The sequence below is a fragment of the Wyeomyia smithii genome, chromosome 3 (assembly GCF_029784165.1).
Source record: "Wyeomyia smithii strain HCP4-BCI-WySm-NY-G18 chromosome 3, ASM2978416v1, whole genome shotgun sequence".
Classification (NCBI taxonomy): Eukaryota; Metazoa; Arthropoda; class Insecta; order Diptera; family Culicidae; genus Wyeomyia; species Wyeomyia smithii.
In genome coordinates, this window is record NC_073696.1 from 32,133,056 (window position 1) to 32,159,491 (window position 26,436).

The 26,436-nt window shown below is 37.3% G+C and overlaps 1 protein-coding gene across 2 annotated transcripts; it reads right to left on the bottom strand.

Moving 5' to 3' along the window:
- Positions 1-993: 993 nt before the first annotated feature.
- LOC129728138 (brain-specific homeobox protein) lies at positions 994-25,013 on the bottom strand. 2 transcript variants are annotated; one of them, XM_055686555.1, is made up of 5 exons: positions 24,137-25,013; positions 2,780-2,991; positions 2,431-2,596; positions 2,179-2,312; positions 994-1,670 (listed from the first exon to the last, which is right to left on the bottom strand). In XM_055686555.1, the coding sequence occupies exons 1-5, from the start codon at positions 24,580-24,582 to the stop codon at positions 1,255-1,257; spliced, it is 1,374 nt and encodes a 457-aa protein (XP_055542530.1). In that variant the 5' UTR covers positions 24,583-25,013; the 3' UTR covers positions 994-1,254. The 2 variants fall into 2 exon arrangements, with proteins under 2 accessions (XP_055542530.1, XP_055542529.1); XM_055686554.1 differs by having other exon boundaries at positions 2,431-2,599; positions 24,137-25,010.
- Positions 25,014-26,436: the final 1,423 nt, after the last annotated feature.

Below are 26,436 nucleotides of genomic sequence, written 5' to 3' on the forward strand. Positions count from 1 at the left end.
TTGAAGACGTTCATTGATTTAGGTGTTTTCATCATACTTTCTTCTGTAGACATTTGTTAGCTAACAATACACTAAACTCATGAAATACAAATTATAATTTTAACAGACTTACATCACAGTACTATGTGAAAATTGAACAACTCACTCGATTAGAAATATTTCCAATCTATTTTCAGAAATAATATAGAAAATACTGTGTTGAAAATTACTCCACTCTCAACGTTACATTCAAATCTAGATTGATATTCAATCATTTCGGAAAACTCTGTTTTGTACGGCTATAAAACGACCCATCAACCGTAGCCGTCCGTGTCCTGTCGTATCTCCATCACCCGTAATTGGCTCTAATGAGCAGCATCATGCCAGAGCACTGCTGCCGCACATTCACTACCACCCAGCCGACATCAGTCAGTCAGCAAGCGCAGAAAGGAAGGCAGGACGGAACGATGAAGGAAAAACATGACTTGACGACACTGATTGCTCGGTAAACGGTCGTGTGTTGATTTTCTCTCCCGTTTCCTGACTGCTCCCTCGGGACGAGGGCATGCGGCTTCTTTGGAGTTTTTTTTGTTCACAATTTTTACCTCTGTATAGGTACGTCAGTTTGAAGACATAGGCTACTGGATGTGTTAGTGAGTGCTGGAATGGTAGCACGCCATGAAGAAGTTGTACATAAAGGAAAACTCACCCGTCGCACATAGATACACTTGTTTGGCTCCGCCTCCGCCGCTGCATAGGGTGACTGATTGCTGGGTTGAATTAATAGATTTTTCTAGCATCGGGTGGAACTTTTGAGCAGTGGAGGCTAACTAGGAAAGCTGGAGGGGCTTCTCCATGGTGACATGTCATCATCGTCGTTAGCTGCGGGACCCGACGTGTGTTTGTGTAATAACTAGATATTGCAGTTTCTAGTTACACTTAATAAATTGACCAATTTATCCGCTTTAGTGGTTGGTAATTACTGCGCTACTGACTATAATTAGCGTACATTGGTTCTAGTTGAAGGTTTATTTTAGAACTCGCAATCCAATTTATATACAGGTGGTTTATGCGGTGAGTTGATGTTGAGTAATTATTTTTCACTAGTGCATTTTATTATTTGTACATGCTGGAATAACACTACTGCACTGAAGGTTTTAAGAAAACTGTGCTCACTTTAACGCTTCTAAGCAGTACAACCTAATGACTAGTATATTCAAGCTCCTAACATTTCCTAGCGCGACTCTAATTTTAACGGAAAAATTGACACAACATCTAGGTCATGTAGCCCTTTTCATCTCCTACGATGTCAACATCGCTGCAGTCCTCATCGGAGTCGTTGACGTAGTCATCGTCGTCGTCACTAAGTCCTTCGCCATTTCGGCTTAGCATAGTTCGTCGAACTAGACTGAATGGTGAATTTGTAGAACTGTGATGCAGTTCCTTGAGGATTCCCCCAATCGGTGTACCACTGATGGTCATGGCTTTACCGGGTTGCTTCTGACCGCCATTACTATTGCTGGTGTACATCACGAATGCATTTTTCTCACCACTGGGAACTCCACCGACGGCGCCTGGTCGAATTGCTCCGCTACCGGCGGCCGCAGCGGTCGACTGGGATAAGGCTCCACCACTGGAGCCAGCACCTGGTACTGTGCCGCCGGATTCGTTGCGGGAAAAGTCCACGGGTTCTGTGGAAATATTGATCTTGATTTATTGACTGTTAAATCGTTTATGATTGGTTATGGTGTGCTTGGAGACAATGAAAATTCGTAGTGGGGTGGGATATCTTTTTTCTAGAGAATGCTTCAAAATAGTATAAATCGGTGGTGGAGACAACTCACCATGAAGTGATGCTATGAAGCTTCATTGACGACAAGCAGAGCCCAATTTTCTAACAATAACTTTTTCACTATCGTCTTTAACATCCTGCTAGTAAATAATTCGTTTTCATTAGCCATCGATCGGCTGGACATTCCGCTTCCAAAGAAGCAAGTAAAAGCATCATAATTGAATCACACCAATTTGGGCCTTTCTTTTAACGCACACTAAATAGGAGCAGAAGGTTAGAGACAAAGACAAACTTTTGCTCAAGAAAGAGCCCTCACCCCCCTCCAGAAGCACGTCGTAGGCCGACAAATTAAACTTTAAAGACGTTCCGATTTAATTAAATTTTGCGCTAGTCTTCGAGCATCTTACCCGTATTGTTGACTTCCCTCCTACGCAGTTGCTTTTTATGTTTCATTCGACGATTTTGGAACCACGTTTTGACCTGGGTCTCGCTCAGACCCAACGCCGACGCCAATTCGACTCGTTCCGGAGTCGAAAGGTACCTGCGGAGAGAGAAAAATTCGACGTTCCGTCATTCCAGGGCACAAATCAAACTGTTATTCGATAATTAAATAAAATTTTCAAACACATTACCAGCACTGAAGCCGGGAAAAATCTCACCTCTGAGCTTCGAAGCGCTTCTCGAGACCGGTCAGCTGGGGGTCACTGAATACGGTTCGGGCTTTCCGTCGCCGGCAGTGCCGCAGAGCGCTCATACCCATGCCAAGACCGAGGGCTATGTCGGGACAGCCACCGCCAGGGAAGAGTGGAGAACCGGCGAACAAACCTGCTGAATGAGGACCAGAAAGACCAAAAATCAATTTCGATACTAATTGAATCAACACAAAACACTTTCGCACACATCAACAGGCTTCCACTTCCATCCTTCATCATGCAGTGTGGGTGGTGGAAGCGGAAAACTGTTTCCTAATTTGATCACTGCTGTGGCATTGCCAAACAATTAACCTACCCTGCGAAAGGAAGAACGGGTCCACCGTCTTATAGCCGCTGGCAGATGGAGCGAGGTAAGCACCAAGCGCCATTTGTAGGTATCCCGGGTCTCCATACGGATTGCCGGAGTAAATGACGCTCGGGTTCGGTCCGCTGAAGTGTGGACCGTGGGGTCCGGACGAGCTGACCGACGTTGGGGGACCATTCGGTGGGTGTGGTAGTTTGTTGTACCTGTGGCAATCGATCAAAAGTAATAATGTAATACTTTCATGCCGTTACAGTTAGACTACAGTGGATTAGTCGATACTCTGTTATGATTATGACATAACGATTGTGGTGCTATACAAGAAAAAAAGTAAATCAGTAAATTCTTCTTAGGATGGATCTCCCCAACCGAAATCACCGAAATAGCATTTGATGATTTATTATCGCATTCACACTACACATTTCAACCAGTTAGATAATTGCCCTAGAACAAGAAATTTTTATATTCTTTTTGATGCACCAAAAATGAACGTTGCTTAGTTTTGATTATCAACTCCAATCAATAAACAAACAATGAATGTATTGAAAACATCATCATCAATAGCATGAAATATCTTCAGAATTACAGAAAGAAATATTTTCGCTCATTGTTCAATGAGGGAAATTAGTTCATGAAGCGAGTTTTGCAGTGAAGTCAGTTGCATGGTAACCTGAACCAAGTGAAAGCAGATCAGCATTACTATCTGTAGATTTGTTATAAAAATCTAAATGGCGATTTTAAGAGCATTCTTTTTAAAAGTTGAGTTGCTCGCCTCGTTTTCTGTAATAGGCTCCTATGACGACTAATAACACATTGTTCACAGAGCACGATGATGAAATACCGAAGTATAACAGTTTCGAATTTGACAGATGATGCTTGCACAAACCAGTACTGCCAATTAAAAAAAAATATAAAAAATCATTGGTTAGTAGTTCAATTGTACCATTCAAGGCTTAGCCTTGCTGAAGTTCAGATGAAAATTAATAATTCTTAGCAGACTGTTATGGTGCACAATGATCGGAAAATGGAAATTTCCGGCCAAAATTCATTTTTTTGTGCCAAATTGTTGGTTTTCCACTGCAGATGTTTATGACATATAAGACAAGTTTTGTACTGACAAAGGGCTGTCTATAAACCACGTAAACTGAGGCAAATGTCTTGTGTTTTCGAATAAACGTAAATAGCTCGTTAGTGGAACGAGATAAACGATTATTGGCTTTGAGAGTTAGTTCACGATTTGTCCGCAGAGATGGCGCACGAATCTATCTGGTTTCTTCAGGAAAGTTGTGAAGCTATTCAATTCAAACAAAACTACTGAAGACGAAACGATTTAGCAAATCTCGATTGTAGAGCCAGCAAATGTTGATACAGTTTTCTATGGTCTCGTTTGTAAAAAAACTGTTTTAAAACGGTGCTTGATCAATTCGATGCAATCATTTATAACATTTTCTGTTCTAGGTTGTATGAACAAACTCACTAAATCGATCTTATGAACTTCCTCGTAAGACATTGCTCGCTTCTTCGTAAAACATTTGAATAAAACTTCAGAACTGTAAAGCACACATAAAACTTTATTCCCTCCACATACACAAGCAATCAGACCGACTCAAAGGAATGAACTAGGATCAGTCAGCCATAAAAAAACATATGAGCCGCATGATTCAAGAGTATAACAATATGTGTGAGATTGCGGGTTTATGCGTGGGAGTAGTTATGAGATTGACGGTTAACTCAATGTAATTTTGTGTATGAAACACCTTCCAGCACTGCAGTTGGAAAATTCGACCATGAGAACCTCCATTTGTTTATGCTGTATGCCGACATATCCGGTACACAGCTTCTACTTCGGCTGTAACTGGCGAGTAAATACCCAAATGCAAGTTCGAACCATTTGTTTAACTCTGGCAGTGATATTTGTGTTTGGTGAGAGAAGTTTGTGTGTGGTGTTTCATGGCCCTGTTTTCATAAAACAAACACTGAGAATCATTTTTGGGATAATAATTCATTTTTTTATTCGGTTAAGTATGATTTCACATGAATAATCGCTAAGTCTCTTAGCGATGTTGTAATGGGTTAACAAAATAAATTTCAGAAAAAAACATTGGGTTGGTAGAAAAACATCGATACACGCGAAAACCAATTTATTGCTAATATTAACCTTTTTTTTCAAACAAAATGAAAAAAATATTTTTTTTATCTAAGTGTGTACAACTGAATAATCACACTAATTTTAAGTGTTTCCAGTATATTTTTGAACCTAATTGCTATGACATACGTTGATAAGTCTTCATAAAACTCCAAAAAGTTACATAAAAAATGAAAAATTTTAAATTACCCTTTTCTACAAAAACGCAAATTTTACTCAAACTTTTAACATATGTTTTAAACAACGTAGGAAAATTACGCATATTTTCGATGTGGCCTTCGACTGACTCTGTAGGGTTGAAATCCATTACCCATCTTGTTTTAGGAAACTAATTTAATAAGCTTTAGTAGGTTTTCATATACATGATCACCCGATTATATCTCACCCTGATGATTTTTGGCGTGATAAAATAGGGAAAGTGATAAAATCGGGAAATTTTTAAAATTTTATTTTTTTTATTGAAGATGTTAAATCAATAGCTAAATACGTAAAATCAGCGATTTTAATTTCTTTTGGAAAATTTATCTGTACAAACATATGAAAAAAGCTGCAGTTGTTTTTTCATAAATCGATATATCTGAATAATGACAAAAGATAGAGAAAAATTTTCAAGGGATGCATTTCACTTTTTGTTTTTGAAATTTTTTTTTCAGTACAGGATCTCAAATTGAATTTTTTATATATTTTTTATAAAAGCTCAGACAGTTTGAGCTTTTATAAAAAATATATAAAAAATTCAATTTGAGATCCTGTACTGAAAAAAAAATTTCAAAAACAAAAAGTGACAATAAAAAATCGATCATCACTATTTTTGTAAATCATTTTTTAGATAGATAATTCAGTTGCCAAAAACTTTTCTGAACAAACCTAAAAAAAATAAAAAACCTAAAAAAATCGATGTAAAGTTGCAAATAAATTACAATTAAGTTTTTTATCCGTTCAGGCTTTTGTTTGAATTGGTAAAATGAATAACTTGCTTTTTTGTAGCGCAGTACCATAAGCAAAATATTAGATGTTCTCACAACACTAAACTTTGCCGAAGACAGCATGCTGATATCTCTCACATATTGCAACCAGAAAAATCTCAAAACGTAAATAACGATTTTTAAGGCCTTCTCATAGAAAACTTTATGTTGCTTGCAATATGTAAGAGATAGAAACATGATGTCTTCTGTAAAGTTTCTCGTTTTGAGATCACCTAATACTTTGCCTAAGACACCAAGTATCTATCTTTATCTAATGAAAAAGTAAATATTCTATCTCACTTTTAGGAGGATTGATCACCCAGCTTTCTACATCAGAAGATGTGTTTTTAAATATTTTGAAACTTCTTCGAACATATTATACGGTTATAATAAACATTTGTATCACTATTCAATTATTCGCACGATAACAGCAAAATGTAACATTGTGCATCGGTTGAATTTTTAATGTAAACTGCATCCACAACTGCACAGAGTTATGAAAAATATCTTAAATATTGAAGCGTAACAGAAGATCAGTTCCCCCTGACATTTTTTTAATGAAATGTTTTATGATGATAAAATCGGGTGAAAAATGTGATAAAATCGGGGGCAGATAAAATCGGGGGCAGATAAAATCGGGTACAGATATAATCGGGTGATTACTGTATTCCAAAATATTCAGAAAAACTATTTTTCTCCGTTTCTGAAATAGGTAACTTCGAAGGCATTTTTCAACATGAACCGTTTTTTGTATCAAAATTTCATTCAAAAATTATGAAAATATAGATAAAATACTACAAAATCATGTGCTCAAAACATCCTGAATATGAAACTCGCATTTTGGTAATTTTGGCCACTCTTTTATATAGGGACCGTCTTATGTGTGGTGGTAGACATAATCTATACTAGCATATAAGAACAAATTTCTGAGCGATCACTTGTGAGGCGATTAATCGACCGTCACTAATTGAATTGAATGGGTTTGTGTCCACGTTCAGACCCTAGATCCAAAGAAGCGTTTGTTTGAATGAATTTCTATTCGTAAAAAGTGAAAATCTCATTTAGCGTAGGAAATGGCAAGTTCTAATCCGCTGAGATGATTGGAACCCAATTCACTGCAGAGAATGGCAGATTCTAGTTCTCTGAGATAAAAGGTTAAGTGCAAAGGACTGTGGGTTCCTGATGTTTCAAAAATCATCTTTGGTCAGACCTGGGATCAGTAATCCGTTTTTTGGACAATCAATTGTTTTTAGTCGATCAATCGGTTTATTGAATCGTTCTTTTCTTTTACTCAATCTTTTATTCGATAGGTGATATCAATTTTTTTACATTTGAAAAATAAATTTGGGCAGTGATTGCGTTCATTGTTGCCAATGTAATCTGATCAGAAACATGTATCAATATTTTTACCGGGTTGCTCGTTAACTAGAATTTAAGTTGAATCGAATCATGCCGTGTTGTATGGAGCATTGCACGATGACGTCTTCTGACATCTCTGGAAGGTAAATTCTGCAGACTCAGATTTTCGATGAATCCGAAAGAGGTTTTTGTTCTAATCCTCTTCGGGCTTGACCTACTCTAATTGAAATGTGTTTATTATTACTAGTTTCTCATGTTCACAAAGAAGAGGTAAGAAAAAAAATCGATTTATCGCTCCTAATTTTAACACCTTGTAAACAAACCTTCCGGAACTGTCAAAAAAGTGAGGTTATTCCGCTTCATGCAATGATTTATTCTGTTCTGCATGGTGTCAAGCTCGCCATTTTCGTTTATTTGAGTTTGGCGTCATCCTGCTGCTGCTGCGTCATTTCCTGTAGCGTCGAGACCAGTGGACGAGACTACCGCCTCCTGTATCCCTGTTCTCCAGGTACTTTTCCACTGTTTACCGATTGCATCGACCTCCCAGCCCGGCTCACGCAGCGATGTAGCCACTTTCCTTTTGGTCTTTCTCTTCAGCATCCTTTGGAGCTTCTTATAGCTCAGGTTCGTTGGCCGTCCGGAACCGGGCTTTCTTTCGATGCTCTGATGAAGTGTCAAGAGGTTGTAGATGCCGGAACGGGTGTATCGGGCATCCACAAAGTGCCGCACGATGTCCGTTTTCGATGCGGCGGGGTACCGTTTTTTGAACGCGCACACTTCTGAACGGAGCTATACTGTTTTCGCCATCACAGTTAGAGTGCGACTGATAGAGCTGTCAATATTTTTTCTGTTGACTTATAGAGTTCTCCAGGTGCGTTTGTATTAGTGCGATGTTTACGATTTATTTTTTGTTAGCTGTAAGAATTTTTTGTCACCTGTGAGAACTGTCATCTGAAAGAGAGCATGAAAAACTACCGAGTTTGATTCACACTCTCACAAATTTCAATATACAGTGTAAAGCGTGCCGTGTCGTAGTGTTTGTGTGTTTTCGCTTGGAGAACTCTATGGGCTACTATGATTGATGCTGCATGGGTAGTTTTGTCAGTGCGTGTGATGGTAAACCCATGGAGAAATAGCAACTTGTGCCCATTTTTTTGACGTAGGACTACGTCTTTGTTTTCTTTACTAGATTACTGGCAAAAGTTGCGTCAGATTTCAAACGAGCATAGCGAGCGAACGACTTAATGCATCTTAGTCATTTATATGTCAGTGGATAGATAAAATGTGTAACAATTTTTTGATATAATGTTCAACATTGTTGCTTTACTGCTTAATGGTGGAAAAAGGTGAAAAGTTCCAAGGTCAAGCTTTCCCATATACTTCCCTCGTTATTGGCTTGCTTCCCGAGCACAGATAGCAATAACATGGACGAAATAAATTCCACTGCCTACACATTTTGACTCAACAAAGTGTTTTGGTTTGTTCCTCTTTCTCCAAGCTGTGTGGCCACGCCTTAATGGCACATTTAGAGCTGAAGATTATGGAATCGGTTCTTTTAAGAACTATAAATGCTTAAAGATGAGAGTTATGAGAATTGTCGCAACTGCTACTAGTGTAAAATTTTCATGTATGCTTGCATCGTTAGTTGTACAGTAACGACCATCAAATAAAAACGGTAGAGTTGCCTATGAACAGTTTATCGCAGCCTATAATGAATACATTTAGTCCTACGTCACCATTTCATACAACCTCTAGGGCTTTATACCTTGTAGTATTTATTCAGATTTAGTAAGGTTCGAGCTCTCACATCACTCGGTGTGATAAATCTTCTAGCATGTCTGGATGTATACGTAGCGTTCCAGCTTGATTCTACCGTGGACATTTTCCAAGTTCCAAATTCAGTCCTTAAAACGCATTCTGGGACACACAAAATGGTTCGGGACCAGTAAAATTTGATGCTGGGCCTTCTCTTGTTAGGCTGTCGGCTTTTTCATTTCCTTCAATGCCGCAACGGCCGGGCAACCCAGTATAGAGTTACTTCGTTCCTACTGGCCAATTGTCTTAAAGAAAGAACACCAGCCTCGATTTACATGTTAATGGTTTAAATGCATTTAAAGCTGCTTGGCTGTCAGAAAATATGCAGATTTTCGCAAATCTGTGTTTCCCCGTTGAACAAATATTCACACATTCAATAATAGCATGAGCTCTACTGATTCTAAGGCTAAACACCTAAGCTCCTGCAGCCTGCACATTTGTGTAAAGGTAGTAAATAGAGGAGGGCTTCCAAAGCAACTGATGATGTACTTTTCATTGTCCCAGTTATTGATATACAGACAAGCCTCTGTAGCTTACCAAGCTTTACTTGAGCGGTTACGTCATTAATTTTAGGCCTGCATATAAGTGAAGCGCATGCGATCTTCAGACGAACAATTGCCGAATAAATCCAATGGACTGTTTTTAGTCGTAGTCCCCATGTTCGTTTTTCCCACGGCTCTACTACAAACCCAAAGGACATTTGTACCGTGAGAGATAGTCTTGTCTAGATGGGAATTCCAATTCAGTTTTTTGTATTAAGCTACACCGAGGTATTTAACTTCGCTTGCAAACTGAATTTTAACACCATCTATAACAGGCTGTTTTAAGTTTATCTTTACCCTTTTAGTTAAAGGTACTAGAACAGTTTAAGAAGGATTAACATTCAAACCCTCTTCTCTACACAATTTTAAAGTTGATTGAGCATCGTTTGCGTATCCAATCACCTCATATCTTAGTTCGGTCAGCCTTTTAAGGAGTTCGTTTACAACTATGGACCACAATAAGGGTGAAATTACTCCTCCCTGAGGACACCCCTATTTAGATCTGATATTTAGCTGCGCACCTCTAAGATCATGAAACTTCTCGATCTCTTAACATCGCCATTGTTCATTCAATGATACAGATATCGAGGCCCCTTGCTTCCATTGCCGAACGCATTGAGCTTTAGGATGCATTATCGAATGCTCCTTCTATATCGATAAAAGCAACCAGATATTTCTTTGGCTTGAAAGAATTTCTCGATTTTCTTAACTAACGAAGCGCGGTTATTGTAGATTTATCTGATTGGTTAGCAAATTGGTTTTTCCTCAATGGAAACTTCACCAAGATTGTTGGTTTGATAAAGTCGTCCAAAATTTTTTTCCATTGTCTTTAATAGATGGAATCTAAAGGCTTTGGGAGTCGTTTTGTGTCTTTTTCCCACGTTTGGAATAAAGACAACTCGAACGACAGGTCTCCAGGTTTTTGGTATGTAACTCATGAAAACATTGGCTCGGAAATGCTAAGTCAACTCGGGAATAGGAGATTCTTTTCCCTGTTGGAGTAAAGCTGGAATGATTCCATCCTTTCCAGCAGATTTGTAAAGTTGAAAATAACTTAGAGCCCATTCAACCCTAGCTGGCGGGAAGATTTCGCAGACTTTGAGATAGGCATCTGCTGACCATAAAAGTTCTGCCTCATCTGATTTATGTACTTCACCTGTTATGGGTGTTGGCCCTGGAAAATTAGTTCTCATCCTTACTTTCAGAGTTTCAACGGAATCTTTCAATCTTTCGCAGATGTTGGAGCGTTATTGATCTTCTGCCAACTTGGTCGAGGCAGATTTCCTGTGTGAGAAATCTACGACATCGACGTTCTAAAGTACCTTAATAACATGTCTAGCTTGTAAGGATCACAAGAAGATGCGACGAGGGATCTGTGTTTAACATACCTAACTAGTTTACTTACTAATTCTCTAACGATGTTATTTTGTTTTGTTATCATTTGTAACTTTATGTAGTTGTGCGCACCTGATGAGGAGTTGAGTTTCCTTGCTCCCTTGTCCGCATCCGTCGAACCATTCAAAACGGCCAACCAAAACAATCACCCTTGTCCTGAATTCCGATCATATTCTGAGAAGTGTGAAGTAATGGTGATTGCTCATTCGAATGAACATATACTAATGTTTTCCTTTATTTATTTACTCTTTTCTTCCCCTAACCCTTCGACCATTCATGTAAATCATGTAAACTGTCAACCGTATGTACAAATGGCAACAGCTGCCCAAGAAAGAACACAAGGTATGAGACGTTCAAAAGCGGTAAAATACTTTATATTATTTAGATTACAGTAATTATGAGTACATTATATAAAACCCTTTCAAAACCTGACTTCAGTTCTTTAAAATTTGCGTTTTAATGATTATTATTCATCGAAAACAGGCATATCGAGAGGATCCATATCACGCTGAAACGAGTCCATTCTATTCGCGATCCCAGTGTCACGATGGATTCGGAGCGACATGTTTTCCAATACATTTCGATCATTACAGTCAAAGTATTTGTAATTGGGGTTTTACAAAAGCAAATATTACTTCACTGGTGTCTATACTCTATTATTGATTTTCTTGGTCAACAGCATCCTAGAATAAGCGTATAGAATCTGGGTATCGTATCAGGTGATACTTCAGGTCCAAGCACAATTGATATGTTACGGCTACGTTTGCGGTAATTTGACAGTTAGCCCATACATATTCTGTCAAATTAATGTCGGCGCAACGCAAACGTACCCATCGTGCTTGGAAGTTTACTCCCAAAAATGTGCAGATGTAGAAGAAATTTTTTGACTATGCATTGCGCAACTACAAGGATGTGAGCTGCTCCCACGAATATGGTCTTTGAAAACGTCTTTGAAACTAGGCGGGGGACCCGGGGCAAATTTGTTTGTGAGGCCCTCTTTTCTTAAAACATTTAGAGGTATCGTTCTGGAAGGTGACGAGCAAAAAAAATCACAGGAGGGTTGTGTGCAAAGCCACGACCGCAAGGATGAAGTAGAATACTTTTACAAGAAAGAAACCCCGGCTGCTTGCGTGTCCGTCATTCTTTAATTTGTTGTTTAATTCAATATCGGATAAGATACCGATCACATCTTAGCGTTATCACTGACAGTGCGAATGAAGTATTCCTTGTGATAAAATAAACAGTGAAAAGCTGATTTGACACTCAAAACTAGACGGCTTATGTGTTGCCAAATGAGTCAACATTTTTAATTGAATGCATTTACTAATGCCCGCTATCGCACAGAGACTGCATTTCACTAAAGTGCCTCACTACATCAGCTGCTATCGATGCCATGCCAATGTCTTAGCCGCTATACGCTGCTATTGGTATCCGTTGTCCCTGCATCAGCTGGCCCAGCTGCTATCGATGCCGAGATCCGCTGCAACTAGTGCACTATCCATTGCTATGCCACAGCTGTGGCCGCTATCCGCCTGGTATCCAATGCACTGCTAATGCTGCTACTAAGGGAAAGACTGCTGTTGTCGCTGTCTAGAACTATTATGAGCGGCTTCGACTGAAACAGGCTCTTATATAGGGATGAAAACCTATCGATAGTAGTAGGAAATCATCGATAACTATCGGTAGCCATATCAGTCGATAATTCCCATCCTTACTCTTATACAGACAAATAGCAAATTTAAAATGGCAAGGTCTATGATTCTGTCGACCGTGCTTGGGAAGCAATCATATTAACGACTAATCAGATTGGTCTTGATGATTTTTGAATTTTGATTATGTGAAAAATTAATTTTTATGCTGATAATGAAAGCTTTTCGGATGTTGTGCTCATAACTGAAGGAAAAGATAATTCAGTATGTGTTTGAATTTCTTGAAAGTGTAAATTGATTTAAGAGACAAAATTAACCCTTCAATTAGGTTTTTATTTCATCCTGAAAAGAACAATTCACTAAGGTCGCTTTTTACGCGTTTTTTTCACGCGGGTTTTTTTTAACGCGGCTTTTCTTACGCGGATTTCGGAATTTATGCGGTTTTTTTTACGCGGATTCCGAAATTTCCGCGGTTCTTTTACGCGGATTCCGGAATTCACGTGTGTTTTTTACGCGAATTCAGGGATTTACGCGTTTTTTTACGCAGATTCCGGAATTTGCGCGGTTTTTTTTACACGGATTCCGGAATTTACGCGGATTCCGGAATTTAGCGATTTTTTTTACGCAGCACGTATCCCCCGCGTAAAAAGTGACCTAAGTGTATGTTGTTTAATTCAATGTTTGATAAGATGCCTCTTTGCGTAATCACTGGCAGTGCGAATAAAGTATTCCTTGGGGGAAAATAAACACTGAAAAGTTTTCAAGAACGTTCTTTTCATTGGATGCTTTTGCTAGTGTGCCTGTTATCGCTCAGAGACAGCATTTCACTAAAATGCCACACTGCATCAGCTGGCCCTGCTTATATTGATGCTGAGACCAACGTCAACCGCTGCGCTATCCTCGTTGCCACAGTAGTGGACGCTTCCGTTGCTATTGGTATCCGCTGCCCTGCATCACCTGGTCCTGCTACCGATACTGAGACGCGCTCCGCTACCCGTTGCCATAACACAGCTGGGGACCGTTATCCGCTGCACTGCTACTGCTGCTGCTAAGGGAGAACTGCTGTTGTTGCAGTTTAGAGGTGAAACAGGCTCTTATTTAGGCCAAATAGCACATTTCAAATGGTAAGGTCTATGATTCTGTCGACCGTGCTTGGGGAGCAGGCCGAAGTTTTCGTTTTGACAAGGCTTAACTATTTTCAATAGTACAGTAGTTTGAAAAATAAAATTACAATTATCTGCATTAAGGAAGAATCTTAGAAGATTTTCCAAGCTATTGATGCAAGAACGAAGGAAATCCATCGAATACTAACCGATTTATTAGCATTTGAAATTGGACATATTTTTCATTTTTTTCGGTTTTAGAGTTTCATTTCACATCCCTGTGTGGCCGAACTTCCTGAGAGTAGTATTCTACTTCAAAAAAAGGTCGCCTCAGGACTAGGGGGGCCCCTTGAATCGGGAGGCCCGGGGCATTTGCCCCCTTTGCCCCCCCCCCCCTCAAAGCCGGGCCTGGATTGGCAATTTGAAACGTTCGTTTTCTGTGGCGACGGAGCTAGGTTCCAGTGTTACGTCTGTTAGTCTGTGGGTTAAGATTTAGTATGACGATTTTTCATGGAAGACGACGAAACAATTATTGAATTAAATTTATGTGACGTAATTCAATTTGAATAGTGGCGATTATATATAAATTAAAAATATATGTTGAGAGAGATTCTTCTTCTCATCAATCTTAGGTGGTTTTTCCAGAGGCGTCGCGTGGCTGATTTCGTCACATGTGCACCGAACATTTATTTAATTTTTTTTTTTCTTAAATGAAAGAAGGAAATCAAACCAAAGTGTTTGATACTTTAATTTGAAGGGTTACCGATCAGTCAAAACTATCAAGATTATAACAAATCATGATATTTTGTTTTGTTTTGTGTCAACTTGTGCTCTAAACTTGGTCTCGTTAATAGTTAAAATATCAAAACACTAACTGATTATTACAAATTATGGCAAGTTTTGTAAGGTTTTTGGTAGAAAAAGATCAGAGTTAGTTGGAATGTACAATATTTTGTTAATTGAATAATTAACAATTGAGTAATTGAAAATCTGTTATAAATATGCTTTAAAAAAACACACTTTTGTGTATGATAACAGAATTTGATATAATTTTATCATTTTGGCACATCAAAAATATTACAGGCTTTGTTTTTTTCATCAAGTTTAGATATATTTGTGTTACCCGTTTGTTATAATCGTTTGATCGGGTTTTGCTAATATGCTTACTTGTATTTATAGGTTATCATATGTCGATAATTGCATATGCCCTGATATTAAGGAATAGGGTACCTGTGTAGTGCACATGTTGCACAGGTGGACCCGACGCCACTGGGTTTTTCTTAAGTTTCTCAACTACGTTTTTCTTCAGCCTACCACATAAGGAAGTGAAATGAAAATCTACTAACGGAAAGGGAATTAAATTTGTCCCTATTTAAATAAGTTGATTTGATTTCAACCGATTTCCATCATTTCGGAAAATTGTACACGCATTTTTATTTGATTATGCGGACTATTGTACTATTGAAAATTGTCAAGCTTTGTTGAAACGAAAATTACGTCCTCTAATTGGTTGCCTACTAGCTTTCCCTAAAAAGGTCAACAGAATAGTATACCTCGTCAGCCTGTCTTTGTCTATAAAAGAACCTGCTTCTGGTCAAACTAGTTACATTATTTTAATGGATGGTGAGACGGACGGACGGTCCTCCTAGATTAGCAGCAGCCTAGCGGGTTGTGGCAGTATCAGCTGGCTTTCTGAATTTGCTTTCGGTTTAAACAAATCCCTTGCCGGTTGGTCAAATATCTCAGCAGCAGCGTGGTAGCAGCAAACGATTTGCCGCTTGAAGGCTTCAGCCCGCTTCCCTGCGATGAAGCTTTGTCTTATTTTGGCAATAGCACTAGTAAGCATTCTGTGCTGGATGCTGGTAATCAAAACCTGCCGCGACCGTCTAATTGTCTAAATGTGAAAACAGCTTTTGTATTGTCAGAGTGTCATCGTACGCTGCATGATATTTTGAGGGGAACAGCGAATTTCTCGCGCGGCCAACAAAATATTCAATGCTACCGGTGGTGGTGCGATCGTCAGCGTTCTGTAGCACACATTTCGAGCTGAAGATTATGGAATCGGTTCTTTTCAGAACTATAAATGTTTGAACATAAGAGTTATGAGAATTTTTACAACTACTACTAGTGAGAAATGTTCATCTATTTCCCATAATTGCACTTGTCAATGTGACAAGTGCAATTATAGGTTTCTAACCAGTTTTACCTTGCAATAGACTGTTTTCAATAAATCTAGTTGAAGGTTTTTAGATTTAACACTCTTTTTCATAAAAATACCCACTGGGACAATAATGCCGAGAAATTTGCCTTCCAATAGGTAATTTCTACGCATATCAGTCCCACCACGTGCATTCGATGTTTCCCAATACAAAGTTCGTACTGGGAATACAAGGCTGTTTAATCTTTCACGAAAATGATCACGCTAAACTAGTTGTCTTTATACGCAAGTGATGATAGTCGAGATGAAAATTCAGTTAATTAAATAAGTATCAGATGACTTACCATTGCAAAGAGGAATTGTTTTTTTTTTATACTACCCATTTCTATCATATTTGAACGTTGTTGGGCTACTACCATTTTGGCTACACACAAAAGACAGTTCTTACAACTTCCAATTAGTATGAATTACAAGCGTTTATTTTCTTACATGTATGAAAAGGAAAAGCATTCAGATTACAAACCAGCAAACAAGGTTTAGGTATCCCTAATCTTTGTTACCTTTGTACCGCATTAAAATAATCAAGCAAAGTTATCTTCGGTGCCGACTTTTTTAAACCCGTAATGTAGCCAATCTTTGTTAGGAAGTCTTTAGTGCTTTGTAGCACTTTCCAAGTTGTTAATATGGGAAGTAGTGGTTAGTGGGATGGATTAGAATGGAGAAAAACTAGTGGGACAAATATTTGTAGAATATCATCGATGGGACAAATAGACTTGGTATGGTTTATCAAGATTTTCGGAACAAACAATGCTATTTTCGAAAGTTTTTCTGAAATATACATGAAAATAGACTCATTGGTGGTAAAATCGACCAAAAGTAACATGGGACAACTATGCGTAGAACGGCAGTAAAACCCTCATTTCAAGAATTTTCACTGCTAGATTGAATGATTTTCCGGTTTAATTGTTTGTTTGTGCCCACTCAAACACCGTTATCAGTCAAATATTAGTAACGAAAATTAGTTAATCTAAGAACCAGAGTGATTTTCGCATCTGGAAAGCAAAAACTTTCTTTTGATGCTTATGAAAATCACTCAGTAGTATCGAAGGTGTTTTGGTTTGTTTTTCTTTCTCTAAGCTGCGTGGCCACGCCCTTATGGCAAAAATCTACGTTGAACTCGATACAAAAGACTGCGTGTAGAAAATTCAGCTTCAGTCTAGTTTGGCACACAATAGCGAGTGGAGTATAATAGCTGTTAGAGGTACGCGACATTGAGAAACGAGAGCTGCATACGAGTCATCTTCCAGGCACTGCGGAACATGTTACCTTTATTTTGCATACGGCACCAACAGTTACCATCGTACGCTGCAGAATATTTAGCACAGCTACTGGAGGGCACAGCGGAAAGCAAACTTTATTATGCGTGGTCAAGAAAAATATTCAATGCTACCGATGGTGGAATTTCTAACTGAAGATTATGGAATTAGTTCTTTTCAGAACTATAGATGCTTGAAGATAAGAGTTATGAGAATTTTCGCAACTACTACTAGTGTAAAATTTTCATGTACACATTAGGCTGTCCCAAAAAAAATCGATGTTGAAAAAGTCAAGGTACTCAGCCCTAAATTGAAAGATAATGTTATTTATAGCATTTTTGTAGAACATTTCGACTTTCTAAAAAATTGTTCTCAGGTTGCCCAAACGTGATATATGAAAAAATGACTTTTTTCAGATACAAACCCACTCTTCTGCACTTTTTTCAACTCTGCTCGATTCCTAAATTTTTCCATATATATTTTTTTTTTGTGGGGTTGTTTTTGAATACTTTGCATGGTTTGTTTCAGCATCGCATTCTCACAGAGCCCATTGAATATCACAAAAAAGTAAGTTTTTCTCATAATTTCCAGATAAAACCCTTCAAAACACATATAAAAAATTTCTTTGATCAAGAACTGAAATTTTCATTACAAAGCGAGATTCAAGACGAAAATTTACATAAAAAAAGATCCTTGATATCTTATCGGGGGGCTGAGATATTGGCGTTTTTACATGTGATGGAAAACTATGCATTTTGTCAAAAATGCCACTAAAGCTCAATATCTCCATTGCACAGTATTTTATTTTACCGTTTATGCGTATAATTTTTTCAATAGTGATTCAAATGATGATTATAGCCTTAAGGCATGTTCGGAGGAGTTTCAGTATATTCAAAAATGCATCTTTTAATGTAGAAAGATGGGTGATCAATCCACCTATGAGTGAGATAAAAAATTTACTTTTTAATCAGAAAAGGTAGACGCTGGGTGTCTTCGACAAAGTTTTAGGTTATATTAAAACAAGAAACATTACCGAAGACATCATGTTTCTATCTCTTATATATTACGAGCAACATTGAGTTTTCAAATAGAAGGCACTAAAAATCACAATTTCCGTTCTAACTTTTTTCGCAAATTTTTCCGAATTTTTAAACCTTCTACTAAGTTTTCAGCCATCTAAAAATGCATTTGTTTTCTGAACATTGTTATTTTTTATCTCCCAAAATGAAACAGTTATTCAACATATTTGTTAAAATGCATAGTTTTTCATCACATATAAAAATGCCAATATCTCAGCTCCCCGATAAGATATCAAGTATCTTTTTGAATGTAAACTTTCGTCGTAGATCCCGCTTTGCAATGAAAATTTCAGTTCTTGATCACAATTTTTTTTTATTTGTGTTTTGTAGGGTTTTACCTAAAAATTATTAGAAAAATTATTTTTTTTTGTGATGTTTAATGGGCTCTGGGAGTCAAAAAACTTAATGCAATGCTAAACTGAACCATGTAAAATATTCAAAACCAACCCCACAAAAATAAAAAAATATATGGAAAAATTTAGGAATCGGACAAAATTGAAAAAAGTGTAAAAAAGTGGGTTTGTAGCTGAAAAAAGTCATTTTTTCATAAATCACGTTTGGGCAACCTGAAAACCATTTTTTAGAAAGTCGAAATGTTCTACAAAAATGCTATAAATAACATTATCTTTCAATTTAGGGCTGAGCACCTTGACTTTTTCAACATCGATTTTTTTTGGGACACCCTAGTACACATGCATCGTTAGTTTTACAATAACGACCATCAAATATAAACGGTAGTGTTGTCTATGAACAGTTTATCGCAGCATATAATATATACATTTAGTCCTACGTCACCATTTCATACAACCCCTAGGGCAATATACTCATCTGAAAGAGCTGCATTTCCAAAACAAAACGTGATTTTCAATAAAAATTATCGTTATCCTTCAATTTTCGAATCACGAATTAAAACTGCTCGAAATCGCTACAATGACAGTTCGCCCATGTACCAACTGTCATTGTAGCAAGTTAGAGCGATTTTTTTCTTCATTTAAAAATTGAAGGACAATGATATAAAATATAAAAAAAAAAAACATGTTTTGCACAGAAATTAAAGCTGATATATGAAAATCAAAAATCCGTGAATAGCTAAACAACCCAATTGAAGATTAATCATTTTTTCGAAAGGTCTCAAGCGCTGAACTTTGGAAATAAATACTTCTTTATCGTGTTCAGTCAAAGTCAAACTTTCGGCATCAAAACACAAAGTTTCTAATTCGATAATTTCTTTAAGTATTTCCCGTGCATATCGGTCACAAAAATGCTATTCGAAAGTTTACATACCATAGCAAAGTTTGTAGCACGCGAAATGCTAAATACAAAGAGAATTTCTCCCGATTGTTTCTTTGCCTGGTTCTGCTTTATGATATGCACCATATCTCTAAATACTATGGTTACGATCTTCGGATTTATTTGTATAGAAAAACTACTTGGCAATGAATTATAGAAAACTAACAAAGCTTTGTAACACATACACACTGAGAAAAAAACAATTTTGAGCCGAAAAATCAATCGGAATATATATAGTTTGCTTGTCTTTCAGTCACGCGCACGACAAACGAAAGTTACTCAAATTGCCTTTTTCCCAAGCCAACTCTGAAGCTGGGGTACACTAAAGTTTGTTTTTTTTTTGTGTGTGGCAACGCAAACACTCCTGTTCTGACTACAAGTGCCCTATGCTTTTAGTCCTCCACTCACCTCCTCTCGCCTGGTATGAAGCCAGTCGTAAGGAAATCAAAGCTAACTGCGTCTTAACTAATATTCGGCACACGTGTTAAATTAGCACATGGCTATAGGTTCTGATGCAGGTGCATCGTGAAAAACCGCCAAAAACGTAATGAAGGGCGGAAGGCAATTTTAAGGTGTAAGCAAGACATAATATCAAAGATATCAAGCATGTAAATGAAATATGAAGTTAGCCAAACCACTGTCGGTTGATTATGAACGTTACTTTATAGTTCCATATGCAATAAGTTCTGTAATGTCATGGCATTGCCATCAAAATCAGGTTGTCAAGTGATGGAACAAGGCGGTACCTGTTGTAGTTCATTGAGGATAGACCATGAGTCAAGAAAATAAAGGGCTCGAGGAAATAAGCAGTTTGGATTTTTTCAAAGTGTGTAGCAACTTTAATATGCATTGAAATTGTAATTTTTCAATAGTACAGTTATTCGATAACAAAAACTTGTTTGTTTATCAAAAAAATCAATTACGACCGAAGACGTTAATAACGAACATTTTAAAAAATTTGAGAAAACTTGCTGTAACTCGCCAAAACCATTTTATGCAAAACATCATATCTAGTTTCAATATTAGCTTATGGCGCGTGACAAGTCGCACTTGAAATCTATCCAACTTTCTCCCTATTACTCAAAGCTTTAACAAAATTTACAAAAATGTTCTCAAGAAGTTGTACTTAGAGATAAAGCAATATTTTTTTTTCGATCTTTTTAAAAATAGAAACGACATTTAACCTACACAAGACATGCTGCACATATTGTACCCCAAATTGATTCTTTAAGTATACTACGACGTTCAAGATGTACGGAGAAAGGGATAATTGTTTTGCTGATACGTGAAAATTTTAGCTGTTTCAAAAAAACTTAGAGAATAAGATAAACCCATTCCCGACGGGTGACATTCAAACTTTGATTCAAGTTCAACAATTATACTTGAAAATTTTCACGATGAAATTATTCAGTAAGGTACAAATTGATCTTTAATATGCAATACAGTTTGTGTTAATTGTGTTTATAGTTGATGAGTAATAAGAGTTTGAAGTTCATTTTTGAGGTAAAAACTGATTTCTCTCCGCCGGGATCGGGTTAAGCTATTGGTCATTATTTCTAAACATTATAGAAAATCTGATCAACTGTTTTGATTTAAGATATTTTGATATATCGATATAAAATTTCGAAAGTTTTAAAAATTAAACATAGGTTAATCTACTATCCTGCAAATGTGTTACAATAAGCCAACTTTTTTTTATCAAATAATATTTGTTTGCTTATGTAGAAGAAGACGAAAACAAAAAAGTAGACAAAGTAGGTGGTGATGGGATGAGGATTGTTATGTTGTTACGCAACACTAGACATGGTTTCTGTCATGGAATGCAGATGACAGTTCACAGTGGTCCAATATGGCAAAAAGTGGAACTTAATTCCATAGCCCCTTTCAACTTCATCCTAGCTTAATAGTGTCTTCGGAGCAATTGTTTGTATGAATGACCCACATAATCGCAAATTATCAAAAAATATGAAAAGTTTACCATACTAAAAATAAAAAATTAACTTTTTTCTGTTAAGAGATAGAAGAATAGTTAATTCAGCAAAGTTGTAGGAAATTCAAAAATATGAAACTTTGTTGAACAAATGAAAATCCTATCTCTTTTCGGTACAAAGTTATAAAGTACACTACATGGAACTTATTTAAAAGTTAGTTTTTTGTACTTAACTTTTGTTCATCTCCACGACTTATCCTTACAAAGATATAGCACATTTCAGCATATTTTTTCGATAATTTTGAGAACGTATAGAATAAAGATTAGGTGGATTGGGACGTATGAAACTTATAGTAGTTTTGAGCACTTGAGCTAAACTTTGAGAAAAAGAATTGACATCATGATTCCACTTGCCCCTTTTTCCTTTATACGTTCTTAAAATTATCGAAAAAATATGCTGAAATGTGCTATATCTTTGTAAGGATAAGTCGTGGAGATGTGTGGCCTTCAACAAAAACGTGTGTTTTGTATGCCCTAATGCTTCTTTAGAACAACGTTTTCTTGTAAAATCTAACTAACAAAAGTTAAATACAAAAAACTAACTTTTAAGTAACTTTTACATGAAATATTCTGTAACTCTGTTCCCAATGAAGATAGAAATTTTGTTTGTTCAACAAAGTTTCATATTTTTGTACGTTCTAAAACTTTGCCGAATAAACTACTCCTCTATCTCTTAACACGAAAAAGTTAGTATTTTAAATATATGAAAACCTACTGTGACATATGCTCGCCGTACTCTAAAATGAGTGGATTGGGACAAATGGAACCTAAAGAAGTTTATAGTACTTCAGCTTAACTTCAAGGAAAAGTATTGACATCATGATTCCACTCGCCCCTTTTTAACTTATACGTTCTTGAAGTTATCGAAAAAATAAACTAAAATATGATATAACTTTGTAAGGAAAAGTCCTGGAGATATATGGTCTTCGGCAAAAATGTGTGTTTTGTGTGCCATAACAATTCCTCCCAACTACACTTTCGTGTAAAATGCATCTAACAAAAGTTAAGTACAAAAAACTAACTTTTGAATAAGTTCCATGTAGTGTACTTTATAACTTTGTACCGAAAAGAGATAGGATTTTCATTTGTTCAACAAAGTTTCATATTTTTGAATTTTATACAACTTTGCTGAATTAACTATTCTCCTGTCTCTTAACACAAAAAAGTAATTTTTATTATTTTTGGTATAGTAAACTTTTCATATTTTTTGACAATTTGCAATTATGCGGGTCATTCATACAAACAATTGCTCCGAAGACACTATTAAGCTAGGATGAAGTTGAAAGGCGCTATGGAATTAAGTTCCACTTTTTGCCTTATTGGACCACTGTGCAGTTGTTTCATGCGCGTCATTTATCATGTGTGAAGTCATATCGGAATATTAGAGAGGGATTTGAACTACCCATCAATGATTAATAGAGGACAGTACTTCGTTGTTCCATGCTTTGCTATTGTTAATAACAAATTGCAGAGACAAACTTTTGCATGTGTGATTTTTTTTTTTTGAGCAATCCAGTATTTTTTCATGAGCGATGGTTTTTGTAAATTGTTTATTTTTTCAATCACATTCACTTTTAGTTATTTTGTAAGTTTAGTTTGAATATAACATATGTAACATCAAACAATTGAGAAAATCAACTATTATCCAAGTTATGAAATTTAAAAAAATTAAATCGTTAGAAACCAAATTTTCGAAAATAATCAAATAATGGAGAAAAAGTCTTTAGATATTGGAGAAAACAGCTGTGCAGTGGATCCGTATAAGAAGCGATATGCAGATTCGTTTTCGAGTAAGCAATCAATCTACGATCTACTAAACGAAGGATTTATCGCAGCTTAGATAATTAATTAAGTTTTAAACCAGCACTGGCCATCTGCATCGAATTGTCTATAGTGTCATAGTTACATCTTGAACTTCAACTCGAGATTTCAAAAAAATAATTTATCATTTTAGATTAAATACCAAGTTTTAATAGTCCAAAATGCATTTGAAAGTGGCTAGCCACTACGGGCCAACTGGTTTTTTTTAATAGTTTTTTATGGTTTTTTCAAGGGCGTTGAATGATTCAAAAAGCTTTTTCAAGTTTCTTTTTCGAATAAGTTAAAATTTAACGTTTTTATCTTAAGTTTATTCATGATTTTTCATACATAAATTATATAAATGTATGATTAATATTACACATTTTCCTTCTAAACAGCAATTAGCAGGAGTTAAACGCAAAAAAAAATATTTAAAAATCATTTGAGCTACAATCAAAGTTTAGATGTCAGGTGATGCCATACGGCATCACCCGCCGAGAGTTTAAAGACCAATTATTTTTGTTTTGCTTTTGAAATGAGCAGCAGTAGTAGAAAATTTTACAAACGATTTTATACGACAATTTAGGCCCAAATTCGAATTTTTAGCGAAACTATATAGGGCTACTGAATTATAAATTAACTGGGAATTTAAACAACCTTATTTTATTACTTAAAAAAGACTATTTTTAGTTTTCTGCGTTGAAACAAATTAGCACGGTTTCAAAACACGTCTAACGGGCTCACCTTTCCGCCTGGAATGCCTTCCGATAATCCTGTTCGCCGTTACCGGCTCCATTCACTTCCCTATTGCTGCTGCCACTGCCTATCACCTTGTTAGCACCTATATTACCACTATTATTGTAACCGTTCACGTTTCTGTTATTATTCACAAATTGGGGCACCTTCCGGGTTCCACCACAGGAGTCTAACGATATACTGCTGCTGCTATTGCTGCCACCACTGTCGATCACTTGGGCACCGGGTGATGAACCGTGAAGTTTCGTTTCACCGGCGGGTTTCACGTTAAAGTTGGTATTACTACTGTTGTTGTTATTACCGGTTCCATTCTGAAACAGGATATCCTCGATGGAGAATGGCGTTTTCGCTGGAACTGTCCCACCAGGTGTGCTTCCGCCGATTGACAACGGTGACTTGTGCGGTTCCTTGTAGGCAACCGTGTGCAGGGACATTTTAACACCACTGGATTGTTGGAATTGCACCGGTTTCTTAGGATAACCACTGGCTCACAACCCTCCTGTACTTTCATGAGTACCCACTAACCAACTAGCGTCCGATATTTTTGTTCCTGTTACAAACCAAGCAGGATGCTAGCCGACCGGAGGACATTCATGCACTGAACGACGTCTACAAACCGATAACCGACCTAATCGATGCTTTCCGATGGACGTTTAAAAGATTTATGAAGCCCTGAGATTTTAATGTGGCAAGCGCATCATATCACAAATTCCTAACGATGCATGTATTCAACCTACACCGGTCCCCTTCTTCCCGGAAAACCTTGCTCGGAAACGTTAGTGAAGTCACGTACATACAAGCACCAATACAGTTGCAAACCAGAACACTTTGCGGTTCTGCACAAGCGGAAAACCTTTCCGCTTATTATCACATTGCGAGGCTCCTAGAAGCACCTAACGATCTTGTATGTATAGCGCAACGTGGCACCCCACCCCATCTGTTTTTCCCTCTTCATCAGAGCGGTGGCCGTCGCGGGGACGAACTTCCTGCTGAACACACGCCTCTCTTGCAAGCAAATCACCGCCGCAGTTACTAAGGATATATGTATAATATAAATGTTGCAGCGTCTATTGCTGCTTTTTTATGAAAGGACACTAGGAAAGCTACCGATGATTACGCACACGAGCACGCAGCATCTAGAGAAGGGTGGATGGATGGACTTGGGGTGCAGAAGGCGGACTACATACTTCCGTAATGAATTGTACACCGTAAGCGCATAAGTTGTCTGCTAAATTGCGGCAAAATTACGCTTTTGTCGAGTTTTACTTCCGTCGCTGCTATTCGGGGGCAGTGCTGGTGGATTTTGAGAATTCACTTGTTACTTTACTTAATGTCAATTACTTTGCTAGTTTCGAAAAATGTCAGAATAGTAAGTGATCCCAATTAAACTCAAGATTGCCGGAAAATGTTTATAAGGTAAAAAATGAAAATTATAAAGAAACTGTTCTTAGAATATTTTAGAATTAAGTTTAAACCTATAAATATTACCTTTTAAAAAGTGGTTACTCATTACAAATACTTGGGTACTGACACATTCAAGCTTGATAGCAACACTGAACAATCATGCGCATACAGGACAGATTTCCTTAAAAAAGAAAAAGAAGAATCCCAAAGCTCGAATGTAATTGGTACATAAGCAAAACATTCTCAGTCCACCAATCCTATTTATACCTACGAGACGACACATCAACAAAGGATCGTCATTAGGCTATACGATATCTTAATATTGCCTTCTACGCAGAATTCTATATCAGTGTCGTGTGCATTTGTAGAATCGCTTGTTCCGTCCATTTTCCCAATTAGTGGGTGATTTTTCCAACCCTCTGCTCCCACCGTACAGCCGCGAACCCAACTGGATACATGAACGAAGCATTTACCCCCAATACGTATGCAATCGGAAAACACAAATACAGCATACCATCAAAGGGGAGCCCCTCACACCATAGTAGGCTAGGCATGCACAGCCTGGGAAGCTCGCAAACATGGCGGACTGCTGCTGGGCAATTCGATGGCAACAATTATTGTTTCGACATGGGAGATTACTGCCGTGATTACGGTTTGTGTAATGCTGAAAATGAAGCTGCTTTCTGTAACTCGATTAATTATGGCTCATTAAAATTTTAATGAGCAGCATTTTTTTGCTGCTGTTGCTTGCTGTGCTGAACATTTTCGCACAATAGATTGCGGTTGAATTGGGCAGCGGCGGGCTTTTTTCCTCGAAACAATTTGCTCCACTGCCGGCCGTTCCTGTTGAATACCGGTTAGAGCTATTTTGATATTAACCGAAA